The sequence below is a fragment of the Benincasa hispida genome, chromosome 11 (assembly GCF_027475165.1).
Source record: "Benincasa hispida cultivar pf3 chromosome 11, pf3_genome.v1.1, whole genome shotgun sequence".
Taxonomy (NCBI): Eukaryota; Viridiplantae; Streptophyta; class Magnoliopsida; order Cucurbitales; family Cucurbitaceae; genus Benincasa; species Benincasa hispida.
In genome coordinates this window covers 76,605,442-76,616,706 of record NC_143488.1, presented here as the reverse complement: position 1 = coordinate 76,616,706, position 11,265 = coordinate 76,605,442, and the positions used below count along the sequence as shown (strand labels likewise).

Below are 11,265 nucleotides of genomic sequence, written 5' to 3'. Positions count from 1 at the left end.
TCCAACTTCTTCAGGTTAGTCACAAGCACATGTGCCGGACACCCCCAAATCCTGAAGTGGCGTAAACTACCTTATGGCCTCTCCACAACTCAAAAGGTGTTTTAGAAACACTTTTCCAGGGAACGTTTTTCAGAATGTAACATACAGTCTCCACTGCAAAACTCCAAAATGAGTTTGGAAGATGAGCATAACTCATCGTAGACCGAACCATGTTCAACAAGGTTCTGTTTCTCCTTTCTAATACACCATTCTACTGTGGTGTACCTAGGGCCAAGAATTAGGACGTAATTTCATGTTCTATCATATAGTTTTGGAATTGGAGGTCCATATACTCTCGACCACTATCAGATCGTAGTGTTCTTATCTTCTTACCTAACAAGTTTTCAACTTCAGTCTTATACTCCTTGAACTCTTCAAGGGCTTCAGACTTACGTTGCATTAGGTAGAGATATTCATACCTTGAATAATCATCTATGAAAGAGATGAAATATTCATACCCACCTCGAGCCCTAACACTCATCGAACCACAGAGGTCTGAATGTATAAGTCTAAGGCTTCCTTGGCTCTGTAACTTTTTCCAATAAAAGGTCATTTAGTCATCTTGCCTTCGAGGCATGATTCACACACCGGCAAAGAGTTTTCTTTTAAACTCTTTAGGAGTCCACTTTTCACCAACTGCTCAATCCTATTGAGGTTGATGTGACCTAATCTTAGATGCCAAAGATGGACATTTTCCTTAGGAGAAACCTTTGGTCTTTTAGCTGTTGTTGCTATACTGAACATTTCAGTATTAAACAAAGTTTTTATGACTATCGGCGTTAGTACATATAAGTTACTTTCTATTGAACCAAAACCAATCTCCATTCCATTCTGAAAAATAAACACTACTCTCAGAAAAGGAGACGGTATAACCTTATTCAATGAGACAAGAAACCGAGATTAAGTTCCTCTTATGAGGAACAACAAAAACATTATCCAATAACAGATAACATTTCTTATCCAAAAATAACTTCAGCCTGCCTACAGCAACAACTAAAACAACCTCACCAATACTGACTCATAAAGTTGTCTCTCCCTATGACAATGTTTGCCAAGAACTAAATCCTTGGTAAGAGGAACTAACGTGATTAGTAGCACCCGAATCAAAGATCCAGGTAGAATCATCATTCTTTACCAAACACGTCTCCAAGACCAATAAATCACATTTACTGTGTTTAGGTGAAATGTAAGCCTCAAGTATCAACGGCGTTATATACAAGACTAGTCATCTCATGGTTCGGTCTTATACAAACTCTTTGTATAGGACACCCTCGCTCGTATGTCTCCACATGAATGGTCAGAATCTGCCATTTATAGTAGTTTACAACACTTGCAAACCTCTACAAAGCGAGCCGTATCTGTAGTGTCACCAGGATCAGGTATCTTTCCTTAATCCTTATACTACAGATCTTTTTAGGTTATCACTTAAGGCATGATTCACTTGTATATCTCATATACATGCTTAAGTTTACATACAATAACCATGGAGCTTTTTTTATTGAATATGAGTAAATGCCAAATAAAATAACTCTTATTTTATTCATAACAATGTGTACAGTTTACAAACTACGAGACTCCGGGAGAATTAGGACACCAATCCCAACATACCCTACTTTGCCCGCAAGCTCACTAACCTCGCAAGCCCTTTGGCTACCGTAAGCCTTGTCAACGCATCATGCAAGATCCTTCAACTCATGTGTTCATCCTTAGCTCCAACGCCTAGTTTGTCCTTGGATTCAACACTTAGCCTCACATAACCTCCACAAGCCTTGGTTGCTACACACACAACCTCTTGTCTCCATACTTCTCAATCAACGCATGCCTACTCTTGGCTTCCACACTTAGCCAATTTTCTACTTGTTAAACTATCTAAAAGTCACCCAAGACTAGGTATTTCCAACACTTAGAATTTTCTTCCTCAATCTTCCTACTTTCTTTACTTCTTTTCACAACTTTACTTTAATATACCCTTAGTCTTTACTTAGCATGCCTATTACTCACTTATGTAGGTAAATGGAGTATGGGGTTTACACCTTGAATAGTCATCAACGAAGATAATAAAATATTCATACCCTCCTCTAGCTCTCACATTCATAGGATGTACCAGATTCACATGGTGGTAATGAACTGTTTTCTAACTGATTTAAATGACCGTTCTTAACCAATCTCTCAATCCTGTTGATATTTATGTGACCAAGTCTCAAGTTCCAAAGATACACATTTGGAGAAACTTTCCTTTTCTTATTTTGAGTCTTAGCTGTTTTAAATATCTCTATGTTCAAAACCACTTTTACCTCAGTTGGTTTTAACAAGTATAAGTTATTTTCCAATTTTTCATAACAAAATTTTTCATTCTTCAAAGTAATGAACACTTCAGCATTATCGAAAGAAACTTTATAAGTTTGTTCTAGCAAACAAGAGATAGATATTAGATTCCTTTTCATAGAAGAAATGTAATAAACATTTTTTAGTAAATGTATTTATCCCCTATAAATAACTTCATGTCTCTCACTACTTTAGCTGAAACAACCTCTCAGGTCCCTGCCTTGAAGATTGCTTCGCCTTCTGTAAACTGTCTCTAGAAACTTGTTTCCTGAGAGAAAGTACAGATATGATTAGCAACACCTAAATCTATTATCCAGGTTTTATCGTTTTCCACTAAGCATGTTTCGATGACAAGTAAATCATATTTATTCTTTTGTTCGAATTTTGCATTTTCATCTATATAGTTCATAGTTAGCTCATGATTAAGATCGAGTTACCTAGGTCATTTAAGCGAAATAGTCAGTCTTAAACAGTAAATAACGTTATAAAGTAAGAGTGACTTATTTCTTGGTCCGATCTTTGGCAAACTCATTGTATAGGATGCCTCCGCTTCTCATGTCAATATATGAACGAATCAGGATCACGTCATTTGTAGCACCTTATGAAAAATTGTAATAACTACAGAGCGGGCTACATCCGATAGTGTAACCAGAATAAGGCACCCAACCTTATTCATATACTATAGATCATTTAGACTATTTACTCGAACCTAATCCACGCTTATGTTTCTACATAAAGTTCAAGTACTCATGTAATAGTCATGGATATTTTAGTTTATTGGATTTATTTCTAAAATGAAATAAGCAATTCATATATTCAATACAATTTTATTGAATCAAACTTCAATAGCAATTTTATTGATTTTCAGAATGAGTTTATTGTTTACAAACCACGAGTTTTAGGACATAAAACCCAATATATATATCCTAAATTGTTTTAAATTTTTTATTTCTCAGGTAGAAGCTCTCCATCCACTTGGAGGAAATGTGAGCATTCGCGAAACATTGAGTTGGAAAAATACATAAAAAAACATGGGAAAATTCCAATCTGATCAAAAAGGGGGAGAAGAAGCCGTTTTGTCAACATTCGGTATGATTTAGTAATGTGATTGGTGTCGTTGTCAGATCTACATTTTCAGTACGATGTCGTCTTTTCGCTGATGTTCGAAACGAATTTGTAGAATTGGCTAAGAGTCAATTGTTAGTAAGTTTATAAGTTTGTTCTTTTAGATTGCCATAAACATCATATATGCTAATTATTCCTTAATTCTTTTGTAGCCTCATTTTGTGCTTGATTTATCCGATCAACAATTTAATAATTTTATTGAATGTCAAATGCAAAACTCGTTCGAAGAATTTAGAGTAGATTTGTACAGACATTACAGGAAATGTAGCAAACCTCAGCAAACACGTACCAACCCGCTTAGCTGGCTTAAGAATAGACCAGAAGATTGGTATTTATGTTAACAATCAAATTAGGTGTGGTTACTTTATTATCTAGTTAGCTAATATGTTGCTATCCTGCAGTTATGGTAGCAAAGTAGTTATGTCTTACTAATGGCTTTATGATAATGAATTGTTGGCTATCTTGCAGTTATGGTAGCCAAATAACTGAATTTTGATGTGTTTTCTAGAGTTATTGTATGTTCGTGGATATTTATGAAATTTAAATGTTGTGTGAGGTGAGTTAAGATTGATTATACTTGTTTTGGAGTTCAACTTGGATTTTTTTTTGTTTGTGAAAGTTTATGAATTTTGAATGTTGTGTGGGATGTGTGGATGGTTGAGATGAGTTGTATGGAAGTTTATGAATTTTGAATGTTTGTGAAAGTTTATGAATTTATGATTTTTTTGTTTCTTGTGGAGTTCAACTTGTGAAAATTTATGAATTTATGAATTTTTTGTTTGTTTATGGAAGTTTATGAATTTTGAATATTGTATGGGGTGAGTTGAGATTAGTTATACTTGTTTTGGAGTTCAATTTGGAGTTTTTTTTTTTTGTTTGTGGAAGTTTGTGAATTTTGAATGTTGTGTGGGATGTGTGGGATGGTTGAGATGAGTTGTATGGAAGTTTATGAATTTTGAATGTTTGTGGAAATTTATGAATTTATGATTTTTTTTGTTTCTTTTGGAGTTCAACTTATGATTTTTGTGTGTTTGTGGAGGTTTCAGGTTGAGAATATGTAGTCTTGGAAGTGTATTTGTTTTCTTCGTTTTGTAGGATTGTAAGATTCATCTAATGACTTTTGTTTGATTTTGAAAGTTTATGAATTTTGAATGTTGTTTGGGATAGATTGAGATTAGTTATTCTTTTACAGTTTAATTTGTGGTCTTTGTGTGTTTGTGGAGGTTTTAGGTTGATAACATGTAGTCTTGGAAGTGTGTTGATTTTCTTTGTTTTGTAAGATTGTTACTCATTTCTTTGTTTTGTAGAATTGTAGGATTTTCTTTGTTTTGTAGGATTTGTAGGATTCACCTTATTATTTTTGTTTGTTTTGTAAGATACTGTTTGAAGATGATGTTGGAAATGTTGTTGGAGATGCTGTGTTGGAGATCATGTATTGAAGATGTTGTGCTGGAGACGTTGTTGACAGTTCTTTCTTCTATGTATTTGTGAAGGCATATTTCTTTTGTAGACAATTTTGTCAACTTTTCTCTATTTTGTGTAATAAAGAATACTATCGACTTTGTTAGTTTGTTTTGTTTCTTATGTGAATATTTTTTTAATTGCTTAATAATGTTATATATCTTAGGTTATTCAGATCAAATTTAAAAAATTAAAATTGTTTTTTTTTTAAAAAATACTATCTCCCGACGTAAAATGTCAGGAGTTTCTATATCTCCCAACGGCTGGTAAGCCGTCAGGAGTTCAAATTCATATTTTGAATTTCTGAAATTGAATTCCTAATGGCTTACTAGCCATCGAGAGCTTGAAGAACTCCCAATGATGTCTGTACATGCGTCGGGAGTTCCAAACTCTCAATGCCATATAACAAGCATCAGGAGTTTGTATAAACTCTCGACGGTGTGTGTTGCCGCGTCGGAAGTTGTGCTCCCAATGGATATATCTTGACCAAACTCCCGACGACTAGTTTATCGTGGGGAGTGGATCTCCCGAAGCATTTTTTTACCATTTCCCAGCGATTTGAAACGTCGGGAAAAGGATGTTTTCTTGTAGTGAAGCTCTTTGTGATTTTGGATTAAAGTTTGATAGTGTGTCCATATTTTGTGATAATACTAGTGCTATTAATTTGACTAAAAATCCTATACATCATTCTAGAAGGGAATTGCAAGAGTAGCTAGAGTAGATATGTCCATGGGAAGAGGTCGAAGACGACTTCTCCTTCCCTCCCCGCTCTCAATTATATTTTTCATCCCTGCAAAATTCTTCACAGAGATTGAATTTCCCACGAAAATTTTTATCCGTTTACTTTTTTTTCTTTTAATTTATTTTTTATTTAACATAATTTTAGTTTTATTCTCAACCAAACTTTGGATCACCTGTACAATTATCTCCCTATTTTTGTTATGAACCTTTTTTTTAAAAAAAAAACAATTAACTTGAGAACTTGTTTCCACAAATCTCTTCAGAATTACACCCCATGTGGCAAAAGGCAACATCCTTACATTAATTGTGTTCAAATCCGAATATCATACTATTGTTTATTGGAAAGGTAGAGAACAACTCTAACGTTTAGTAAGCAGAATTCCACTTTTTAAAATCAGGATTTTATTATCAAGGGAACTTTAAAACTTATCTGACATAGATTTTTTAATACCTTACATAAGTGTGAGATTTTTATATCTGATAGATGATCGGTAAAAATATAGATTAATTAATTAATAAACCAATATCAAGTATTCATTATTATTAATTTTAATTAATTATTAAATATAAATATATTATTTCGATTTAATAAATTTCAACTAATATATTTACCATTAATATTTTATGGTATCTTGACTATTTAATATAAATTATTATTGTTAATTATCAATATTTTAGTTAATTTATTTATTAATTTAATTATTTTTAGTAATTAGTTTAATTACGTTTAGTTAAAAAGTATTTACTTATTTTTTATTGTATTAACTAAATAATTAATTAACATAACAATAAATTATTTAACGTTAAGTTTAATTGATCTCTTGCATTTAATTAAGTAATTATTTACTTTTAGTTTTTATATACAAATTTTTGAATTAAACACAAATATTTGACTTTCATACATTAATTATCTTACACATCTAGACATAAATTATCTTAGACACTTAAAACTCAACTATTTAATATCTATATTCAGGAAATAAATAATATTTTACGATCCAAAAAATTCTAAGAGAAAAGGGAGAGACCTCCAATAATAACTACACCAAAAAGAGAACAAAATCTATTCAATCTAAACACTGTCTACCATAAACATTTAAGAGAAGAATAACAATCTTTTGTACATTTCTGGCATACACAAGTAATATAACCTATTGGATCTAAACACTGTCTACCATTAACATTTAAGATACATTTAGTTCCAAAAAAAAAAAAATTAAAAAAATTAAATAGGTACACTTTCCTTTTACATTCTACAAATAAATAAAAAAACACCCCTTTGATGGAAAAAATCTATGATCATCTTCCAGAAAGTTCTGTGAATGGAACAAGTTGGCTGTCTTTAAGAGAGGTATCATTATCTTCTTTGAATGATGGTGGCATAGGAGGCCAAACAAATGAAGGCCTTTCATTAGGCAAAATTGGTGGATTTGCTTCTCCTTTGAGCACTGCCAAAACATTTCTCATACTTGGCCTTTGAAGTGGGTTTGGATGGCAACAACTCAATCCCAATTTCAGTAAATACTCTATTTCTTCTTCAACATATTGCCCTTCAATACTTTCATCAACAGCTTCAACAAGCTTGTCTTCTTTATGGAATTCCCATACCCAATGTGCTATACTCCCATCATAACTCCCTAAATCCAATGGATTCCCTGGCTTTCTCCCACATATTACCTCCAAAACCAATACTCCAAATGCATACACATCTGTTTCTGCTGTTGCTCTACTTGTTAAGAATATCTCTGGTGCCATATACCCCGGCGTCCCGGCTATCTCCCTCGTCGAATGATGCGTTTGTTCCGTTCGTCGCATCGTTCGAGCTAACCCGAAATCGCCTAACTTTGCTTCGAATTTCGAATCCAACATTATGTTTGATGACTTCACATCTCTATGTAGTACTGTTTTCTCACAACCATTGTGAAGATAATCTAATGCTTCGGCTACTCCACAGATTATGTTCTGTCTTGTTTCCCAGTTTGGGATAATTTCATTTCCACCAAGTTTATTGCCAAATATTAGCTTGTCTAAGCTACCATTTGGCATGAACTCATAAACAAGAAGAAGATCTCTTTTTTCATAACACCATCCTATTAATTTCACAAGGTTTTTGTGATGAAGGCTACCGATTGTTGCAACTTCTGCTATGAATTCTTGCTTCCCTTGACGTGAATCCTTTGAAATTCTCTTCACTGCTACTTCTCTGTTCATTAAATTTCCTTTGTAAACTGTTCCGAAACCGCCTTTCCCAAGGCCGTTCTTCGGGTCGAAATTGTTTGTGGCTTTCTTCAGTTCTTTGAATTCATATTTTTGAGCTCGTGGGGCTATGGAGAAATCTTGAAGTTGATGTTCTATGCCTTCGTATGCTTCTTCTGGATGATTTAATCTCCTCTTCCTTGTACAGAAATGGAAGATGATTCCGAAAACAGCCCCACAGATTAACAGAGCCCCAATTCCGGCGACTGTCAGCCAAATCCAGAGGCGGTTTTTTCTGTTGTTATCGCTGATATCAGTTCCGTTGAATTGCCATGATTTCACACAGTTTAACTGTGTGAAATTGCTGGTGGAAGCTGAGAATCCAACATAAACTTCATCTGGAAGAATTGAGAGATTTAATGGCTGAAAAATGACGCGGTTTTTCAACAGATCCTCTGTTTTGTTCGACATGGAAACAAAAACAGAGATGTTCTTCGTATCGTATTGAATCATGGCGAAAACAGATAACTCAGATGAAAGATTAACTCCAAATTCCGACATTCGCCTTTGTTCAATCGAAAAGACGCCGTTCAAATCCAAACCCACATGATTGCTATCAATATCTTCTGGGTAATTTTTCCTGGTGTCGAACTCAACCGCTATAATTTTAGCCTCTGGGGTTCCATTTGTGGCAGCATTAACAATTCCCAGCCACTGGCCATAGCTATCGGCGGGAGCTGAATGATTGGCGGCGAGAATGAAAGCCAACCCCTCGCCGCCGACCGGGGCAGTCTGTGGGCTGATGATGATTTCGAATGTAGTGTTGAAAGATGCGATTTTGTCTCTGTTTCTTATAAGAAACGGGTCTTTGTAAACGGCTCTGCCGGATTCATTGGTGATCGGAGCTCCTCTGACGTCCGGCGTGACTTGAATAGCGTTAAGAAAGATTCGAGCGTTGTTTTCAAGAATGAGCTCCTGGTTTTCGTCGGTGAAAAGTGGGAAGTTGAATTGCAGACACCGTACGGGGATGATGGCGCCGCCGAAGAAGGCGGCGACGGCGGCGAGGAGGAGGAATCTGATCATTGCTAAAGAAGAACTCAATGGGTCTCTGTTTTTTGTGTTTGAAACAATGAGAGGGATATTTACAGAGAATCCATTGGGTTTTGATATGGAAAGTCAAACAAAGAGAAGGATTTGAATCGTGATGTTCGAGGAAATTTGATAATTTTTTCATTGTTTATTCCAAATTGTGGAAAAAACTCGACACAAAAATCCATCTTCAAAAAGATGATGCAACAATAAGTGATGTATGTAATGTAAGAAAGTAAAATTAAAAAAATTTACAATGTAAGTTTAATTAAAATTTGGAGTGGAAATAAGTAAAAGTACTATGGTGAATAACTTTTGTTGGTTGAGTTACTATTTTACGGATATTTCTGGCTAGCTTCGAGTGTTCTTTTTGTTAAAGGGACCATTTTGTGTTTGGCGTCACTTTGGTTGGGTACGGTCGTTTCACTGTTGGTTTGAGGCTCATTTTTTAAAAAAGGACTTGCAGTTACTTTAGAGTGATTAATGTAGCTCATCCGTAACATTTGGTTTTAGGATAGATACATAATGAATCGATTAGTTCCTTTGATAGATCAATCGTAATAGGTCATAATTCCATAAATAATTAGATTGTTTTCTTTTTATCACGTTTACTTATAGTTATGAATCTATCACATTTATTGTCGTCATTACCGTAACAATAACGGTTCAGCATAATTTTGAGCACTAGCCATTCGTCTATCAATTTATGTACTAAGGACCAATAGGTCCATGGTTCAAGTCCACTATCCTCATTTGTACTAAAAAAAATTGGATCTAGGCCAATACGGGTACGGAACACGTTTAGAAGCCGTTCTAATTTCAAATCTTGTGCTTGGGGCCGTTACATCGCATTTGGTTTTTGAAAATTTAGCTTATAACACAAGATAATCTAAAATTTCTACCTATAAATTTATTTGTTTTGTTATTATCTTAAGAGGCAATTTTCTAATGTTACTACTTTCAGGTTTTTACTTCAATTGGATGAAATGAAATATAAATTAAATTTGACACAAATCACTTTGTCCCTATATTTCTTTATGACTTTTAAGAAAGTAAAAAAATTATCCATACATGTTTAAACAAAGTTTGAAGTAAAAGTAAAATATTTTTTAAAATGTAAAAGTAAAATATTTAAACTTTAGGTAACAAACTTTAAATCAATCAAAACTCTACTCACTATCATCTCACTTTGCCTATAAATTACCTTCTTTTAATTTTCTATAAAAACATCATCAAACCCATTGATGTTATCAAATCTATTGTTTTTTTTTTTCTCTTAATACTTTTAAACCTAAGAAAGTCTTTTTTTTAGAGCCTTTATTCAAAGTCAAACAATGAAAATATATTGGCATTTGGAAATTTATTTCTAGAAATGAGTTTAAATATGTAATCTACAACTTGATCCTTTTGGAAATATATGATTTTTATATTCCAAGTCTTTTCCTTTGACAATTATATATTGAAGTTTTGTGTCATAAAGCTATCTCAAGAAATTGACAATTATCTTTTATTAAAATGCAAATAAACGCTTAATTAGAAAAATTGTTTTGTCTGCACCATACTCTAACTGACAAAATTGGAAAAAAAGGCACAAATTCGATGTTGATTTCTTGGTCAACTTAATATATCAATTACAATATTTTTGCCTTAAAAAAATGTTACATTTCATTTCATATGTAATTGAAATAAAAATTGAACTCTAAATTTTAAACCATAGTTGTTAAGCATGTTTAGACGATAGTAGTACTAAGTTGGGTGACCACTTGAACAGTGCTCGTCTTGCATTTTTTTGAAAAGAAAAAAACTATAGACATTCTACTTACAATTTATTGTCCAAATTTATAGTCTTACATTGTGAGAGGATGATTCAAACTTCAAACTTTTTCATTTATATATATATATATATAGGTAATATGATTATACAACAACAAAGAGGATCCCACAGCTTGGGATCAAGACACCACAACAAATAAAGCACGAACAGAAACATGGCTCAGAAGGGCTAATAAGCCAGCAAAGCAATCTACAAAACCAAAAGACCGACACACAAACTAGAGAAACAAGAAAAGAACATAATCCATCCAGAGGAAAGAACACAAGAAACTAAGTCCGAACAAAACACATCCAACAAATTAAAAAGACCAAGAAGATCAACCCGCCAAGAAGTAGCACAAGCACGAACCATAGAGACAATAAGATTGAACAAAGCAGACGCCGTCCTCGGACGACCCCCATGAAATCGACAATTCCTCTCTTGCCAGATAAAATAAATAGAAGCACACCAGAAGA

General features: G+C 33.7%; 1 protein-coding gene across 1 annotated transcript; it reads right to left on the bottom strand.

The window, feature by feature from the left end:
• Positions 1–6,732: 6,732 nt before the first annotated feature.
• Positions 6,733–9,324, bottom strand: LOC120092215 (putative L-type lectin-domain containing receptor kinase S.5). Its single transcript, XM_039050452.2, has one exon. It carries the CDS (start codon positions 8,968–8,970, stop codon positions 6,991–6,993), a length of 1,980 nt encoding a protein of 659 aa, XP_038906380.1. The 5' UTR covers positions 8,971–9,324; the 3' UTR covers positions 6,733–6,990.
• Positions 9,325–11,265: the final 1,941 nt, after the last annotated feature.

Bases quoted from the DNA above. Each gene is read 5' to 3' on its own strand.
- LOC120092215 (XM_039050452.2), bottom strand. From the start codon at position 8,970: ATGATCAGATTCCTCCTCCTCGCCGCCGTCGCCGCCTTCTTCGGCGGC.